This window comes from Sebastes fasciatus, chromosome 2 (genome assembly GCF_043250625.1).
Source record: "Sebastes fasciatus isolate fSebFas1 chromosome 2, fSebFas1.pri, whole genome shotgun sequence".
NCBI classification, from domain to species: Eukaryota; Metazoa; Chordata; class Actinopteri; order Perciformes; family Sebastidae; genus Sebastes; species Sebastes fasciatus.
Window position 1 is genome coordinate 33,489,464 of NC_133796.1, and position 20,331 is coordinate 33,509,794.

At 40.4% G+C, this 20,331-nt stretch overlaps 1 protein-coding gene across 2 annotated transcripts in view; it reads left to right on the forward strand.

The window, feature by feature from the left end:
- Window positions 1–13,349, forward strand: part of map2k5 (mitogen-activated protein kinase kinase 5) — a 76,497-nt gene extending 63,148 nt beyond the window's left edge. Inside the window, exons 22-23 of one of the 2 annotated variants that reach the window (XR_012592088.1) lie at window positions 8,559–11,329; window positions 11,521–13,349. Coding sequence is in view for 1 of the 2 variants with exons in the window: in XM_074621250.1 (XP_074477351.1) it covers window positions 8,559–8,669 (111 nt within the window). In the remaining variant the exon portion in view is untranslated. Of the gene's footprint in view, window positions 1–8,558 lie in introns of both variants that reach the window. The other variant, XM_074621250.1, reaches the window with a different exon arrangement.
- Window positions 13,350–20,331: the final 6,982 nt, after the last annotated feature.

Below are 20,331 nucleotides of genomic sequence, written 5' to 3' on the forward strand. Positions count from 1 at the left end.
CCACCGTCTGCATCTGATAAACATTCCCTTTGTTTCCCAGCACAAAGCACTTTACGATAAAGAAATAAAAGAAAACAGATGCAGAATTTATAGATAGATTGTGGCAGGTGATTGCAGAACAGCTTGGAATCGGGAATCGACGCAAAACAAAGGATGTGGGAAAGATTAGACAGTAGTGATTGTGCTCTACAATTCTTGCTAATGTCATTCATTCATTAGCCCAGTTTTGGACCAGCGCTATCCATCGCACCCACGTAATCAGTTCAGTTTTGTCTTTAATGAATTTGCGAATCGCAAAAAAAATAGAATAATAAAACACATCGGATTCAGTGTGCAAGTTTTCTCTGCATAACGTTTTTTTATCAGATGACGGATTTAAAAAATGAATACGAAGAATATGGACTTGGTTTGCAAAGACCTTTACAGTCGTGGTCACTGATAAATATCTCTGTTGGTCTGGACTACCACGTCTCTTCTAAGACACATATTTCCATGTTGTAACATCTTCGATAATCATCTTTTTCTGCCCGCGATCTCACTGTTCTGGTGACCAGCCAGTTGGATTTGTTTGTTCAGCAACCAGCTACAGTATGAATAGCTCTTTTGTGCTTTTGTGCACTTGGTTTGGAACTAAATGAGGCCATGAGAATGATGATGGTCTTACTCCTCCTGGTCCTTTCTACATCTTTCCATTTCGCTGGCTAACATTTAGTGTTGTGGCTCATTGATAGGTGGCTATCTGGAGAAAGTGCTGCCTCACTATGCCGACAGTTTGGAAAGCAGCAGATAGATTTGAAAGCAGCATTAGATGCTTGGATCATTAAGTCTAGAGCATTGTACCTCTCTTAAGAGAAGTGTTCCTACATGTTCTGTGTCAAGATTGACCAAATCACACACACACACACACACACACACACACACACACACACACACACACTGTTCGTTCATACACACACCAACCGATGTCAGTTTCCAGAGGGAGCGAGTGATTAGCATGCAAATCTGTAAAGACCTAGTTATTCTATCTACCTCCTCACCCTTCTCTCTGTCTCACACACACACACACTGACAAACACGCCACGTTTCTTCCAACACTATTCTAATGAGGTGATGACCAGACTCTTGTTATAATTGCCTCAAACTCCTTTTAATTTCTTTTGAGCGTATTAATCATACATATAGTTATTTAAAATCGCATAAATTAATCTTAGATTAAACAGACCCTTCAAAGGCTTCAAACAATTACAGAGTTAGGTAGAATTTCCCCTGGGTTTAGGCCGTTTCTATTTGAGCAGAGTAGTTGCAGGTGATTATCCCGTTTTGATGTGGCCAGACGGTGATTAATGTAACTTTTAAATGAGTCCTTCCCCCGTCTCACCTCTGTCCACGCACCGCTACAGCAGAAAGTCAAAACACCTTCAATGACCTAACTAAGGAGTATATTTGTATTTATAACTCTTTCCTTACAGGTTTCATACTTAATTTAAGTTGCAGTTGATTTAATTATTAGGTGATTATGTGCGTGTATGTGTGTGTGACAGAGGATGTATTCCTAATATACTCAATATCAGGGTGTGTGTGTGTGTGTGTGTGTGTGCACCTGCATGTGTCTGCATCAAAGCAAGACTCTAGAGGCACAGTAAGTTTAATATAATTGTGAGTCTAAAGATAACAGTCTAAAGATAAATCTGAGAAGATAAACAAGGCAGAAGAAATACTTCTAGTACACAAAATTATGTTTTAGCTTTTTCCTTGTGAAATTCTTAATAATTTCACCTATTCAGGGTGGGTGCGGCTAATAAAAAACCTTGTCCCGTGCATTACTAGTGTGTTGTAATCCTATCTTCTCTGTGCTTTGTTTACATAGCCGGTCCGGCTGCGCATGCATGTGGGTCTCTGGCTGTGTGCCCCACCAATCGCCACCGCTCATATGGCGCTCATACGGCGGTTACCGCTGATAACGCCCTCCCGTCCCACGCCCAACCTCTGTTTCCCCCTCAGGTTAACACTGTTAGCTCTGTCAGCACTGTTGCTGTTGTTTGCTGTTAGCACTGTTAGCTGCTATTTGCTGGCTAAGCTGTCGCCATGTTGAGAGCCGTGTGGATGCTCTGAATTTGGAATTTCGCACCTTTAAACTATTAAAATGAGACGATATAAGAAGGGAACATCAAACCTTGGTTGGACAGCTGATGGACAAAGGAACAAGTACACATTGCTTGATAGTAAAGGTGCCACAAATCCAAACAGGTACGATGGGACTGGTTCCTGTTTCGTTCCAGATGTGTGTTCAGAATACACATGTTGGATCAGTACTCTTAAATGTATGTGGAGTGAGTCCAGTCCCTCAAACACGCTTGATATTTGCAACAGAAAAGATTTGCCGATTGTGCCACTCTGGATAATTACAGCAGTGTATGGTACATAAAATCTGAGTGTGCCTGCTACCTCATTAATGCAGAGAGTTTTATCTGTTGCTATTTTTAATTTAGGTTGTAACCACAATGAAATAAGGACACGGGACAATTAAGTTTAACTCTGACAAAACAATGACTTGACAAGATCCATTTAGTAGCTGTTCTGGAGCTTTCAATCGTATCACATGGTTCAAAGCAGATGGAATTGTAGATGCTTAAATTTCCATATTTCTGAGTACTTTAAGAACTTTATTCAACTTCTCGTCCAAGTTGGCTTAAGAAGTTTAGATTGATTTTTGACCTTGGAAACACTAGTTAACAAAACAATCTCAACACAAGATCCATTTAGTGGCTTTCCATCAAAATACACCATCTAATAAGTTAACTGAAATTTTGACTTTCTTTCTTGCATGCTACCTCTCTTGTATGCTCTCACTTTCTTTATTTCTTTAATCTTAACGTAATTGACGTTTGTAATTTACATGCATACTTTCAACCAGGGAGCAATGCTTATTTGTGTGTTGGTGGAAGGGTACATTTAGTGAGAGAAAGATCAGGCCTAACCTGTGGGCTACCTCCTGCTCTGAAAAGTGAAGCCAATGCAGAAGTGCCTTAAACTTGCATTGTTTCTAACAGCCAGCAGGGGGCGACTCCTCTGGTTGCTAAAAGAAGTCTGATGGTATAGAGGTCTATGAGAAAATGAGCCTACTTCTCACTTGATTTATTACCTCAGTAAACATTGTAAACATGAGTTTATGGTCTCAATCACTAGTTTCAAGTCTTCTTCAATACAGCATGATGTTCATTTAGTAAATTATGGTCCCATTTAGAATCAAATAGACCATAAAGCAGGGCATGCTTTAGGGCGTGGCTACCTTGTGATTGACAGGTCGCTACCACGCCGTTGTCCGGTCTGGGAGTTGTCCGTGTTTTCAATTCATTAAATTTTAACATTTTGGTCGCATAAAAATGTCTTATTCAGCGTTCGGTTGCACCACCTTCTCATGTTACTACTGGTTGCAAAAAGTCAAGATGGCGACTCGAGGCTTCAAAACGGCAGTCCACAAACCCATGGGTGACGTCACAGTGACTACACTCACCTCTTATATACAGTCTAGGGGCCTAACCACAGTTTCGGACGAGACATTTTATTGTGCGTTTTGCACGAGTCAATGTTGTGTTTCTAGTGTCTTGGCGTGTGTGTGTGTGCATGTACAGTGGTGTGTATGTGTGAGTGTGGTATGACGAGCCACGCACCTTCATCCAGGTCACATTCCAGCAGATGTCTCTGGCCTGTCAGGGTTAATTTCTGGAGCAGAGGTGGATTTTAAAAACATCACTCCGGACTTCCTTCTTTATTTCTGTATCACTCCCTCTCTACTGAGGCAAGGAAGAATGATTGATGAGATGGGTATTCAGCACATAGGGGCACCCAGGAGCGTCCACTCCACCCGTCTCATACTGACACACACACACACGCTCACACTGATATGAGAGTAATTAACCTCAGACTGTGTTAACCCCAGCTGCCCATTAGAAGGACAACAGGATTGATGGGGCTCCCCCCAGTCCTTCGCAATCTCTCCAGTTTGTGCAGGATTGGAGCACGCTGGAATGTGTTAACATGTTCCTTTAAAATATAAAACTACACCACACTAAACGTGTGGTGTTGAATCATCACAGCTAAAGTTAACAAGAATAGAAATCAAACACAGATTTCCTTAGATTTTATAAAAGAATCATGATACTTCAATAACTTAATAATGTATTCACCCTTCTTGTGACTTTATTTTTATGTACTGTACATATTCTTCAGTTTAACATATTTTCCAGTGTAACCGCAAATAGACAAGAAGGCTCCCAGGAGGAAGAAAGTGGACCATCACTACCAGTCTGTCCTACTTTGTTGCTAATCTTACATTGTCTGCACCAGTTTGGGTGTTGCTGGGGGGTATTTCAACGTTGAAGAAACAGCTGACAACAAACACTGCTCACTTTGAAATCACTTCCAGCACCAAATATCAGACGCACAAAGTTAACGACCAGCTGGTGAACATAGTGGGACATTTCGTTGCTTAAGAGCCAGATATTTTCCTCAGGAGTTGGTGGCCAAAAACATCTGTTATGTGTTGGTTTAAAACATATATTTAATAACTCTGTACTGCAATGTCATGACACTTATTGGCCAACATAAACACAGATACTAATATATCTCTGATAATGTTATATTGGCCAGGCCGATTTATCGGTTGGTTGCTCATAGAGACCCTAAATAGCCGAGCCAAAGTCTTTGTCAATATCTTAAGCTAGGCAGACACTGTACAGGTTAAACCTGATTGTATCTCCAAATTGGTCACCCCCAACCAATTTAGAACCAGATCATTTGTCGTGCAATTTGAGGGGGGTCACAATGTCCAATTAATTGCCTTAAAGGAACAGTGTGTAGCATAAAGGGGGATCTATTGACCGAAATGGAATATAATATTAATAAGTATGTTTTCTTTATTGTATAACCACCTGAAAATAAGAATTTTTGTGTTTTTGTTACCTTAGAATGAACCGTTTATATCTACATATGGAGCGGGTCCTCTTCACGGAGCTAGCCGCCATGTTTCTACAGTAGCCCAGAACGAACAAACCACTCTATTAACTTTTCCTGCTTGGGCCGGAGTCAATAACGTTACTCGCTCCAAAGTTAATCCCCGCCGTCACTCCACTCAGCCGCCAGGAAACAAAACACAGGAAATGTCTGTTGGTCTTGAGGAGCTGCAGCATTAATTTCTGCAAAAACTGCAACTTCCACTGAATATTCACTTGATATTCTCAGAGCTAAACTAACTCTCTTCTGCGCCACTAGCTCACTTGTTCGCTCACACACATTCGCCGCCGCTCTCTCTCTCTCTCTTGCTTCACCACTCACTTCCCACGTACACACACACTCTACGCACTGGCTCTGCTACTTAGAACAACTGGCTCTAGAAGGGACCATTTGCATTTTCGCGTCTGCCAACTCAGTTCTCCTACTCGCTTGGCACACAGGAGAGGTTTAAATTGGTTGCAATCTGCAACCTCACCACTAGATGTCAGTAAATCCTACATACCGCTCCTTTAAAGATCTGGATTGGATGAATATCTTACATGTCAGAAATTTTGGTCGGTTGTCTTGCAGTTTAAGCAGTTCCACGATTCAATGGCCGCTATCAAATGATCCGTTATAAATTGTAGTGAGCTTGTTATGCCTCTGCAACAGTGACAGCCGTGGCCAGACGCATCATATTTTCAGGTTGTCCGTCCGTACATCTGTACAGACAGATGTACATACATCTGTCCGTTCCTCCGTCCAGTCCATTCTTGTGAATGCGATATTTCAGGAATGCCTGAAGGAAATTTCTTCAAATTTGACATAAATATTAATTTGGACTCAAGGATGAACTGATTACTGCCATTACTCATGAATTCATATGCTCGTTATTAAGATTTAACCCAAAGGTCTAACAGGGTAAAATTATGAAGTGATGACATTTTGGACAGACATGAATGTAAACTGCATCTTGACTTGTTGGCGGAGGCATACAACCGTGAGGCAGTAATTCAAGTTTTAATATTACTGCTGTTGTGTTTTACATGTTGTGGCTAAAAATGTAGTTTTGACTGAGACTGTGTTGTGATATAAAACTAGCACTGAGCTGCAGAACAGACGGATCAGATTGTCTGCGTCTTCCAGCCATCTGAGGCTCCATATTTTTCTTCTTACTTTCTGTTCAGGTAACGCTGCCTTTCTGTCTTTTTCTTTTTTTCAACACTATTGAAGATGTCCCTGGAAAAAACAGACCAAGGGTTCCACGCTAATGTTCAATGTGAGCACCATGGTCAACTCATCGGTACAGTGTGAGCATAAAAGCCGCAGGTTGTGGCTGCGCAGAAAGGCAAATTAAAACGTGTAGTGTGAGTTAATACAATGTACAAGATGTATAAATAAAATGCACCGTTTCTGACCAGCTTGAGTTAGAACTGAAGCCCCATTAACAGTGACAGTCTCTTGTTAAGGACAGATGTCGTTGAAACCAGTGTTGACAAGTTCATTTAAACTGGCCGGCCACAGCGTTGTTTATCTAATTGGACATCTAGACACCACAAATAAAATTCATGGTCAGCCTCAGTTGAAGTGTCTCATTTACCACCTCCTCCCCTGTCACCTCTGACCCCTGTGTGACCTCTATGACCTCTGGCTCTGGTCTGGAGAGTCCCCCAGATGAGGCTGTTGATTGGGACTGTTGTCATTGAGATCTCACATGTGACATCTCTGTTTCAGTCCTGCAGCAGTAACAAGTGAACACTGCCAGCATTTAACAAACGTGATGAGCTACCAATCAACACAGACTGGTCGCATGTTTGTGGGTTTTCAAGAGCTCATTTATTGATGGACTGATTGTGATTAAGACTGTACGAAAAAGAATTAATATCATAGTCAAAAGCATTTCTGAAGTCATTTTTAAATAGTCAACAAAGGTGGTTTGTGCTGCTGTTTTATTACAAAGCTCATTTTACAACCCGTTATGACTCATGTAGATCATTAAAGTGCAAAGATATTTCTTTAAAATGCCCTGACAAGCCATTACTTAAAACGTTTAGCATTTAAAACTAAATCTGTTGCACATGAATATTTAAGAGGGTTTAATGATGTTCCTGTTTAGTTTATTTGTATTTTATTATTATTTCTACATTCACGGTTTAGAATAATTATACAAACCAAACACCTCACATAAAGGTGTAATAATGTTTGCGGCTCCAATCTGTTTGATAATAAAACATTATATTGCAGAATAAGTATAAACTTGTTTTGATAGCTGTTAGAATATCCTTTTTCTGTTTTTATGAGGAAGCTCATTTCTTGTGTTTTTACTGCCACTTCAGTCCATTTTTGCCTTTTATTACAATTATTCTGAAGGTCGCATGTATGGAGTAAGATGAGTGGCAGCAGATATTTATTTATGCAAAAAATGTTCTTTGAAATATGAATTGCAAATAGAAGCTGAAACTATGCTTCAATAGATTAAATTAAAAATGAGACTTTTCCAGCACAATTTGCGATTGAATCCAACAACTTCTGCGTGAAGGTGATAAAGGCTTAATTGTGTCTTTAAAGTATAATTTCTAATTAATTTTTTTCAGTGCAGTTAACGCTAAATAAAAAAAATAAAAAAAAGTCTATCCTCTGGATATATTTCAGGAATTTCAGTCTGAAAAAATAAATCACAACTTCTTAAAAATAATTAACTTTAATATTCGATCCCCTTTCATGCCATTATATTCAATTTGAAAATGTATCATACAAGTCTGCCTTTTGAGTTCATATATTCATGGAATAACTTTTTTATTATTGTTAGTATTGCAAATAAACCTTTTAAATGCACTAATTTGGTTCTGAAGACTTGTTTTTAATCGCAAATTAATCAGATCATTTTTTTATCGGTTCAAAATGTACTTTAGAGCGAGATTTGTAGAGTATTTAATATTCTTATCAACATGGGAGTGGGCAAATATGCTGCTTTATGCAAATGTATGTATATATTTATTATTGGAAAACAATTAACAATTGTCCAGAAACCCTCACAGGTACTGCATTTAGCATAAAATATATGCTCAAATCATAACATGGCAAACTGCAGCCCAACAGGCAACAACAGCTGTCAGTGTGTCAGTGTGCTGACTTGACTATGACTTGCCCCAAACTGCATGTGATTATCATAAAGTGGGCATGTCTGTAACGGGGAGACTCGTGGGTACCCATAGAACCCATTTTCATTCACATATCTTGAGGTCAGAGGTCAAGGGACCCCTTTGAAAATGGCCGTGACAGTTTTTCCTCTCCAAAATTTAGCGCAAGTTTGGAGCGTTATTTAACCTCCTTCGCAACAAGCTAGTATGACATGGTTGGTACCAATGGATTCCTCAGATTTTTCTAGTATCTTCACTCTATCTTTAAAAGAGAGCCCGGTACAACCTCCGAAAAATCTCAAGTTGCGTTAATGCGTTCAAGAAATTAGTGGCGTTAAAATGAATTTGCATTAACACGTTATTATCGTGTTAACTTTGACATCCCTAAAAATGATTTAACCCGTATGTCCTTTTCTTTATTTTCAGGATCATTCCTTCATCATCCAGTTTAACGATGGTAATGCAGAGGTGGTGTCGATGTGGGTTTGTCGCTGTCTGGAGGAGAGACGAGCTCAGCTGCCTCAGGGACACGTCTGACGTCCTCCTGCTGTCTGCCCATGATGGACCGGGACCTTGAACACGTATCAAAGGCTTCAGGGTCAAGTACGTCCATATGGCACTGTACAAGTGACTCAATGTACGTGGACAAAAATCACCAGATGTTACAAACTTTATGAGTCATTCCTTATTTTACAGCACTCGTTCGTCGTGACAATAAGGAGCTCACATCCTTTGAACTTTGCATCTTAAATCTCTGCATCCAAAAGGTGCAGAGAGGTCTGCGCTTTCTTTCTAACGTGGGTCACCATCCGCAGCTTCATCCCAACGTTTTTTCAGGAGTATACAGACATGCAGTGTCATCACAGTCTGGTGAGTGGATATAAACGGTCCTGATTTAAAGGATCAGTGAAAAGAAACAACTTCAAAAGCATAAGACTGCAATACGCTGGCAGGGTAATGCTCCGTTTCTGGGATGGTATCTCAAATAACCGTCTTGTGCTTTACTGTTGACAGCCCTCTAGTGAATGTTAAGGTTTTTGCCTGTGAGTAACTGCCCATGTGTGTGCCTGTTTTTTCCAGTGGTGTAATTTATTACCTCAGCAAACTTATGTTGTCTCTGTAATAGCAAAACTTCCTCCCAAAAAATACCTGATTTTAATTCCTGGACTAGAACATTTGTATCCAGTTATTGCCTAATGTTGTGAGGTTGGGGTATTAACTGAATACAAAGCTATGTCTTGAAGGGGTGTGAAGTGAACAACAAGCGTTCAGTGTTAGAGACTGCAATGAAATATTGACATGGCTCCTTTCTTGGTTCTCAAGCAACTCGGTCTCACTCCCAACTGGTCAAATACCGCAGACTGGGCAGCGCCCCTCGGCATCGGAAACCGACGCAGAGAGGCAACCTTTAGCAACAGTTTGTGACAAACCGTGCTTTAAACTTACTCCAATGTAAACCCACCTGCAGCGTTATTCGACGGTCGGAGCAAGTGACGTAGTATTAATAGCGTGAGAGTCCGCTAAGGGCGGGTGGGAGGAGTGGTTGATGGGTCAAACAAACACAGGACTTTCAACCAGGAGACCGACGTTCATGTCCCTTGTGAAACTAAGTTTTCGAGTGCCATCAGCCCCGTGAGTCGCTTTTTGTGAGTCGCTTTGCGTGAGTCGCTAGTCACGTGAGCAGTTAGAATCGTCAGTCCCGCTAGTCACGTGAGACGCTGGTCAGTGAAGTTAATGTCAACCACGACCGTTTCCTAACCCTAACTCAGTGGTTTTGTTGTCTAAACCTAACTTCCTGTGAAAACGTTTTATTTATGTTTATTTTGAAAGGGCACTATGCATGTAATGAGCGTATATTGACACATCCAAAAGTAATGTAAGAAGGGTACCCCGTGTGTCGGTCTCCAATACCGAGGGGCACTGACCAAGCGGCGTTCTAGGACGCGTTGGGAGTGAGAATGTGTTGTCTCAAGCATACTGACCAAACAAGTAATGGTTCTCACTCATCGGGAGGAACCAGGGTTTCTCTCCGTTTAAACTTCTTTTATTTACGTTTGCACAGACATGCCTGACATTGAATGCCACTGAATGAACTGCTGGAGATGGAATTGTGTTCTCTACTTTCATTCAGCAGCTATTTGTTCTTTTCTTATAATCCATTAATAACAAGAGAAACTATGGACAAGAAGAGAAACATAACGGAAACTATATCTCTTCCTCCCCTTATAAACCAACACTTTTTAACTTATTGTTTTATCCACTTCCTCACCAGTAAGTCCTTACTTTAGCGAGATATGTCATGTACTATACATAGAGTATGCTATGTTATTGGATTGCCAAATGAGATCAGTTGATAGAGAGTAAACATTGATGCAGTGCACTTAACACCAAAGACCACTGATGACCCAAATGGTGAATTTTCTGTATATGTATCTCTCCTGACTGAGGCAAACATAATGGGTTAAATGACTAAAATGATTTGACATGGTTTTCATGTGCAGCTGGTGAAATGTGTCGAGCTCAAGTGCAATTAAAAGCCATTCCTACCACAAAGGAACCGTTAACGCAGCCTACAGTGACATGATGCGTACAGCGTGAGCATCGCTGGCAACGAATGTAACGGCAGAACATCAGCACATCAGAAAAAGGCTTAAAGCAGCAGTTCATTATACATGTGATGAGCAGTTTCTTCCGTACACTGTCTGATGTGCTTTTGTCCTTCGTTACAATGACGAGACACATGGATGGTCGATTTTAATCACCGGCCATTTGACTGTAAATCATCCAAAACTGAGAACACATTTGTTGTTTGTAGAACAATCAACCATGTGCTCCATCGTGTCATTCATCATTTGGAAACTCATCGAGATTTCTTGTATTTTTTACATGACCAAGCCCACAGTTGTTTTTTTTTATCATTTTGATTGTTAAGCACCTTATTTCCAGGATGGACTATTCATTTAGCATTTTTGCTACTTGAGTAACATTTACTTTCCTTTAGAAATGACCTGTCTCCAGACAGGAAATGAAAGATATACTGTATGTGTGAGGAAATCCCAAGCTATGTCCCAGCTCCGTACTACATACTAATTCTTGTGTGTTGAATGCATATATTAATGCCTACAAAATTTAGTATACTAAAAGATACAAGTATGCATATTAAATTTGCCCTTTTTTTTTTTTTTCTTTACATTTTTGTGATGTTAATGCACTCTGTTGTCTAACTAATTGAAGACAGCTCCAGAAACATCTTGAAAACAAAAAAATCTTTATTTGACAAAAAAATCTTAACCCAGGGTCTTCTTGCTCGCTTTTTCCGAAACTAGGAAGACCACCAGATGCATTTGAAAGTTTGGGTAAAAGCTCGTAAGTGGAGTGTTATTATGAGACTACTGTTTTCAAGGTCCTGAGTGAACATTTACTCTTCGGACAAACATGTTACATTGGCAGGATCTTTCAAATCAACATTCATCTGTGAACATTTTATATAATAGTACAAAAATGTCTTCAATGCAAAACAATATATCATGAAAGCAACCTCGGAACCCATCAGCTATCGGTCTGACGACGGATAAGCCTCTGGGATCAAGGTCTATACTTTTGGGGTTCTAGTGTAGCCTGTGGATATCCAGGCCAGACTTTTCTGTACGCTGCTCATTGTTTACAGTCCGATTAGTAGCTTGAGATGCGAGACTGGAGTTGGAGTAGAGAGACGATGTATACAATGGATTGTTTCACAAGTAGCCAGTTTACAAGCTAATTTTAAACCAATAAAAAGCTAAATCATCGCCAGACGATAGCCGGTGGATTCCCAGATTGCATTTCGGCCAATGCCTTCTGCCTCTTTTGCTCTCCAGATGGACTGTGTACCTGCATTCAACCAAAGCCTGCTCAAACATGATTGGTCAATACTACTCGGACTAGAAATGGAAACCAGAACGCTTGTGATACCAAAATCTTGTCTGGTGATGGGTCATGATGTGTGAGGGAATCTTCTTATAGCACCCTCTACTGGTTGTGCTCAGTGCTTATCGAGACAAGATTTCTCTGTGAATTTGATATGTATTGAATCAAAATGTTCTCATACCACGGTTCGTATGATATCTTACGAAAAAGTTATTTCTCCTTTTTCGTTCGTTTCCTACGAATGTCCAGCAACACGTGTCAATGTCCGTCTTTACAGGAAACAACTTCCTTAGGTTTCAACAAAACTACTCGGTTAGGTTTAGGAAAAGATTGTGGTTTGCCTTAAAATAAATCCTGAAGTGGAGTTACCGAAGTACATAAGTTACATGACAAATACATCAACCTTGACTTCTGGTCTCAGACAAATTGTTTGTGAACTGCACAACCAGCAGAGGTGCTATGTGTCATGATCCCTCCCATACGAACAAATTCCATTAGTGCCATTGTTCTGCCTTTTATTCATTCATTATTCTCCTTATTTCTGCCTCAGAAAACTGAAGGCACAGCCTTTTTACTTTGATGTACATAAATATACTTTTACCTTTAACTTTGGGAAGGACTTCTGTGCAAGATGCCACTCATAAAGAAATGAATATCACTCTCATAATTTGGCGAAACTCAAAGTTGAAGATGTTCCAGTAACTGAAATACATCAACATGGATTTCCAACAGTTGCACAATGAATAGAATATGTATTTTACATAATACCACATGCTGTATATCGTTAATTATATTCATCTAACTGTCAAATTCTACTGTAGTATTAACACATTACAGTCGGCCTTAAATGTAACTGAAGCTATAAATACTTAGCAGTCTGGTAAAAGTAGTAAATATGTATGAAATAAGAAGAGCGTGTTGTGGCCGCTGGCTGCTGATGAACACGCTGCAAATATTAAATGTGTTCTTGCAACTCAAATGAAACCAAAAAGTAAAATTGTGAACAGATGTTCTGTAACCTCCAAAAAGCTCAGATACATATTTTATGGTTTGCGCATTGACTGTGATTTTTGAATATGAATCTGCGGTATCAGTGGAAATATTTATTATTATTTTTTACTTTACAGCTTGTGACTCTCGCCCTGTTGTTATTTTTCCTGTTTTTGCCTAAAACATTAAGTCAGTGATGGGACTCAGCAGAAATATTAGTGCTGTGATATTACTGCTGATAATGGCCTTTTATGTAATTATCTGTGTTGGCACATATTCCAACCGTCATGCACAAATAGAATAAAAAGTATTTAAACATAATCATTTGGGTGAGTTTGACATTTTGTTGTTCACTTAAAGGAACAGTGTGAAACATTTCAGGGGATCTATTAGCAGATATGGAATATAATTTACAGGTCCTCTTCACGGAGTCCACCATGTTGCTCCACCATGTTTCTACCGTACCCCAGAACAGACAAACCAAACACTGGTTCTAGAGAGACTTTCATGTTTTTACGTTACCTGAAGGCCACCGTAGTTCTCCGACAGGCTTGTGAAACTGTGGTAACGTGAGCCGCAGAGTGCAAAACCGTGGTACCGCCAGCCGCCCTCTGACTTCCGTTGCTCCTAAAGTATTGTTATTATGGTAAGGATGGCCTCTGAGCGAGGCAAACAACGTTACCACGGTTTTGCACTCACGTTACCGCAGTCTTGGAAAGGGAGGAGTGAGCAGAGGGGTACTCAGTGGGTTGCAATCTGCAACCACACCACTAGATGTCACCAAATCCTACACAGTGTACCTTTAATAGCCTTCAGGCTTCTTCTCTTTACCATCCCAGATGTTTCAAAGATTCCTCTGTAGATGATGTTCCTCTGTACTTTGAATAAGTCACACTTGTACATTTCAAAGAAATAAGATATTACTGTTCACCTGCCTGACTTTTATTCTAGAGCTCCATTTTCAACTTGATGTTTTGTTTTTGCTTTTGAGTGCAGCCATCTTAAAATCTTTTTAAGTCTGACTGCAAATTAGAAATGCAATGTGCCTAATAAACTGGCAACTGAGTGTAAAGTACATACAGCCAGCTTGGTGATGCCTTCATTGAAATTACAACAAGACTTGGGACACCTTTAGGACATGGCCCCAACTCTTCACATGACTTAAATGATGGTCGCTTAATTAATAGTTTGACATTTGCATGTCTTAGTGTAGAATGACCCAAACCTGTGAGCACCTGGCTGTCCTAAGTTCAATTACAATTTGCATTTCATAATTAATCTTAGTCAACCTTTAATTAACATCCGCCTCGTTCTTGGTTATTAATGTTTGCAGCTGGATTTTCTTTTTTACTTTATGGGTTTTTAAAGGGATAGTTAGGATGTTTTGAAGTGGGGTTGTATGATGCACTTATCCATAGTCAGTGTATTACCTACAGTAGATGGTGGGCACGCCCCCAGCTTGGAGAAGCAGACACAGGAGCAAAGCAATGTACTGCTGTGGACGGGGCCGGCAGCAAAACATATTTTAGCCGCCTCAAAGAAAAATACCAGTTTAAGTGTACGCTATATTTATAATATTTTCAGTTATACAGCTATACAATGTATGTTTCCGACTGGGGACTAAAGCCGTTGTATCCATTGATGCTCTCGCCAAAGCAACCACACTCCATTGGAAAAAAAATTAATTTTACCTTACAGAATGCCGACCGCCATCTACTGTAGGTGAAACCTTATATAATAGACTGTATATAAGAAGTGGACGTCACCCGGACAACGCCGTGGTAGCGACCTGTCAATCACAAGGTAGCCACGCCCTAAAGTATCCCCTGCTTTATGGTCTATTTGACTCTAAATGGGACCATAATTTACTAAATGAACATCATGCTGTATTGAAGAAGACTTGAAACTAGTGATTGAGACCATAAACTCATGTTTACAATGTTTACTGAGGTAATAAATCAAATGAGAAGTAGGCTCATTTTCTCATAGACTTCATACAATCAGACTTCTTTTTGGAACCAGAGGAGTCGCCCCCTGCTGGCTGTTAGAAACAATGCAAGTTTAAGGCACTTCAGCATTGGCTTCAGTTGCCCACTGGGTAATGCACTGACTATGGATAAGTACCTCATACAACCCCACTTCAAAACACCCGAACTATCCCTTTAAAACAGCTGCTAGTGTGTCAGACATTACAAAGTTTGGTTAACAGTCCATGTATTCAGGTGCAAAACCATAGTTGAATACATTTTTGACTTCCTGGTTTAGCATCTTCACCTTTTAAGTATGAAACACAACCAATGATTAGTTTACAGAGGGCCAGAGAGATCTTGTGTTTAATTATTGCATTTTTCTCAAAGTAATCTATTTTGTCTTGAGCTTTAAATAGTTGTGATCTCAAGAAAACAAGCTAATCTCAAGATCGCAAAATAATTTCCTTGGCTCAAATCTCATATTTACGCATGTCCTCTCCGAGCTTCCATACAGACTGGAGGCCTTCAACGCTTTATTGTGTTACTTACTGTTAGTCATACACTGTTCTTCAATCAGAGACCTTGTACGGTGTTATTTATACAAGTTTCTGTGTGAATGCAGCTACACATGTATTAACAGGCAGCCTGATTTAATAATTATGCAGCTGTGTGTAACCCTCAGGACCCCGACACACACGTAAGCAGCATGTAGCCAATCAGTGCTGTGCTGTATTGTATGTATTATCAACTTTTTAAAAAGGGGCCTCAGAAAGCAGAAGGACAAGCGGTGTTTCAAAGCTCGCCTATACTTTCTTTTTATATGATTATGCAGAAATTAATTCCCTGCTTTATTTGATCTTTAAATGAAAGCCGGGTTAACAAAAAATGCTTTTGTGATTGAGGTTACCTTCACTGATCCTCCTGCTGCGACAGATACTTTACCTGCCATTTGACCCCTTCCACACTGCAATGTAAGCCCCAATTATTCCTCTGAGGGACACCAAAGGCGGTAATACAACAAATAACCGCTATGAGCCAGAATGCTGCTCGTCCTTGTATGTCTCTTTCTTTTTTTGTGTTATTTTATGACAAGATTCTCCAGTGGGAAAGAGAACTGCCGCTATACTGTGTGAACTTAGTGCCACCAACGTCCCAGAAAAGTGTTTCATGTTTGAGAAAGTTTATTAAAGGTTGGTGAGTGCAGGGTCGACTCTACAGTACAGCATCTGTCGAAGCCCTGCGCTGAGGCCTCAGCCAGGCAGGAAATCATTTTGCTTTTGTCACATTTACTGTTGTATTCTTTAAAAAAAAAAACCTTGGACACCTGCTGCCGGATCAATAAGAGAGTTGTCCTAAAGTATCGACCAAAAGGCTGCTGCATGCCGTCAATGAGAGGCTCTTTAGAATTCAGATAGCACCGCAACGCTCCTTATGATGGTCTGTTGAAGAGGAAACAGATAATCCTAAAGTCTCACTTTCCACAGCTGGCCAGGTGTGCTTCTTTGAAAATGAGCAGGAGTGTTTTCGGTTAATTCATCTCTGTTGAACTGCTACTACCTTGAATAGCTTAAAAAAAAACTGAATGTTTTCTGTATTTGTTTACTATAACATTCTGTGAAAGCAGCGATCTGAGTTTTCTTACAACTCTTTCTTTGCCGCAAATAATTGGCACACTTTGTAAATGGGTTCAATTAGTTTCTTTGCCAACAAAAACATTTTAAAAAAGCTTTATCGTATTACCGAGGAGGTAATAATATTGATCCAAATACGACAAAACACTTCGGGGAATCTAACAAAATGCTAATTTCAGCATGTTATCATGCTCGCAGTGACTAAATTAAAGGTGCTAAATACGGGATTGAGAGCATTTCTATTGCCTCTCAACATGGCAACCGGCTCGCCGCTTACAGCGCTAACACTGCAAACAACGGCAAAAGTGCTGACAGAGATAACAGTGTTAACCTGGGGGGGAACTGGAGGGTGGCTGGTACACAGTGACTTCATTCTCTGCTCAGGTAGACATTACTCCTCTATATCTTTACATAATAAATATTGGTTTGCTGCTATATTAATGCTCTGAATGTCAAATTTAGTACCTTTAACATTCAGAAGTCTAGCAGACATAATGTTTACTTTAGCATGTTAGTATGCTAACAGTTGCTAAATAGCACTTAAGTACAGGTATTTGGTCATAAACCTGACTGATTATGAAAAGTTTCATGTTGAGCAGGACATGAATGTCTGAACTTAATTTCATGGCAATCCATCCAGTAGTTGTTGAGACATTTCACCCAAGGCCTCAAATGTAAACCTAATTGTTCTAGAGGAAAAGTCAGTGGACATCCAAAGTCATTAGGTTACATCATCTGGGCAGCATTAATGTCTACACAAAGATTTTTGCCAATCCATCCAATAGTTGAGATATTTCAGTCTGGATCAGAGTGGCTTCACACGCAGCTAGTGTGGCTAAAAACGTACTTGCAAATCAAGCAAAAGGTTGTTTTAATTTACATGTTGTGGCACTTTTTTGTCAGCAGATCATTTAGAATCAAGGAGTGGACTTCATCACAGCTGGGCCAAAGCACAGCCATGAAGAGTCGATCACAAAACAGTGATTATCCCACCATCAGCTCCATTGCACTCTGTGCAATAACAGTCTTTTAGTTGGTCCACCAGTTTGGTCCAAATTGAAATATCTCAACAGCTGTTGGATTGATGGCCATGACATTTTGTTCAGACATTCATGGTCCTCAGTGGATGAATCCTAATGACTTTGGTGGTTCCCACACTTTTCATCCAGCACCATCAGCAGGTTCCCATTCCCTCCTGATCACATTAACAAGTCCTCCATGGCATGACACCCTCTTATAGTTCTGAACTTATAACCCAATGCTCTGTCCCAAGGTTACTCATATCTTCTGGCCTATTGCTCTTAAAATCCCACGGTCCAGACTCTAAACAAAGGATGACCATGCTTTTTCCACTTTAGCTCCAAATTGCCTTCTCCTCACTGTCAGGTCAGCTAAGTCTGTAAAAACCCGATCATATAGGCTGCCGTTTTTATAAGTTTGTTGCTCGCAAATTCTTTGGTTTTGTTTTTATTTGTCTTTTAAAGGTACAGTTTGTAGGATTTGGCGGCATCTAATGGTGTGGTTACAGATTCCTACCAACTGAGTACCCCTCTGGTCACACCTCCTTTTCCAAAACTGTGGTAACGCTGTTCGCCTCGCTCAGAGGCCATCCTTACCCTAATAACACTACTTTAGGAGCAACGGTAGGCAGACGGCGGCTGGCGGTACCAAGGTTTAACACTCTGCGGCTCACATTACTGCAGTTTCACAAGATGTTAGAGAACTACGGTGGCCTTCAGGTAACGTAAAAACACAAAAGTCTCTCTCTAGAGCCAGTGTTTGGTTTGTTCGTTCTGGGCTACTGTAGAAACATGGCGGAGCAACATGGTGGACTTCGTAAAGAGGACCCGCTCCCTATGTAGATATGAAGGGCTCATTCTAAGCTAACGAAAACACTTAGATTCTTAGTTTCAGGTGATTATACACTAATGAAAACACTGTTATGAATATTATATTACATTTCTGCAAATAGAAAGCCAAAATGTTAGACACTGTTCCTTTTATTCTGTTGTGTTTGTTATATTGCTTCTATTGTTGAGTATGTACAGGATGTATTTGTGGTTCAGAGTGAAATGTTGCCATGAATTTCAATGTAGACATTTATGATCTTTGTAAACTCAGCTGATCCCCTGACTACTGTCCTTCCTCTGCCACTCAGCAAGGAAACACTGTCTGACACAAAGAGGGAACTTTGTACCAAACAGACTTTGGAAGATACTAACCCAGACTGCTGAATCCTCATATTAACTTACATTATCTTACGGACTGTAGCTGTTGACCCTCCATCTCTTACACTGGAGCAGCATTAGGTGGGGGTTTCTTTACCTGCGGTATGAACTGGAGGAGACTGAGCAGGGCCTGATTAAAGGGACAGTTTGGGTGTTTGGAAGTGGGGTTGTATGAGGTTACTTACTTACAGTAGATGACGGTCATCAAGAAACAGACAGGAGTACCGGCAACGGAGAAAAGCAATACAGTGCTGTGGACGGCAGAAAAATGGATTTTAGCCACCTAAAAGAAAGGCTAACCTAAGAAATCAATATCAGTTTAAGTGTACGCTATATTCTGAATATTTTCCAACGGCAAACTGAACTGACAGTGAAACGTATCTGTTTTTGTCATCTGAGCCTGCTGGCTTTGGAGAGAGCGTTGATAAGTTTTCCTTTCAGGTCAGTCGGAAAGGAGAAGGAAAGGGCTGTCTGACGGCGAGATAAAGCGGTGAAAGTATTCTAAATATACACTTAAACGGATAAACATTTTTTTAGGTAAGCCTTTCTTTTAGGTGGCTAAAACACGTTTTTTTGCCGTCCACAGCACTGCATTGCTTTGCTCCGGCGTCGGTACTCCTGTTTGTTTCTCCAAACTGGGGGCACGCCGACCGTACGTGCAAACAATCCCGATTTTCCCAGGAGACTCCTGTTTTTCTTTTCCCTCTCCCGGTTTCCTCCCGGGGTCGCAATTCTCCCGTATTTCTCCTGATTAATGACAAATGCTCACAACTTTTTTCCTTTTCTTTATCTCATCCTGTTTCTGGCACTGTACAGCGTGTATAAACCCTACTGTTTCCACCTGAACAACAATATAGCTACACCAAATGTTGTTTCCCGGGGAAAGAGATGCTCACGACACAACGCACCCGCTGCACTTCATCGCTTGCATCACCGAAAGTTGGTCTTCGAAAAGCCGTCGTGGCGCGGCGCAAGCAACAATGTGTTTTTCAGAGCGCAGTGGTGCCGTTGTCACGTTGTGCCTGAATTAGAGTGAGAGACGAAGAGAGAAATGGGGAGTACTAAGAGCAAGAAAAATAATAAAGCAGGGGCAAAAATGTAATGAATTAGAAACTGATGAATATTAGTTTATGCCAGAGATTCACACAAATTCATACCAGAGGGGCGAGATTAGCAAGTTTACGTTCCTGAGAATTAAAAGGCCTATTTAACATAATAATGCTGTTGCAGTGTATTTATTATTTTTGATATTTTCATTCTTTAATAGTCACCAGAATGCAGGAAACAAAGTCTCTGAAACTCATATTTTCCTGGAGGAGAACCCCCTGACCCCCGACTTTGGTTTTGAAATCCTCCCTACTTTTGTGGTCTCTTTTGACGCCAACTGTCATCTACTGCAGGTAATACACTGACTATGGATAAGTACCTCATACAACCCCCCTTCAAAACACCCAAACTATCCCTTTAAGGCCTC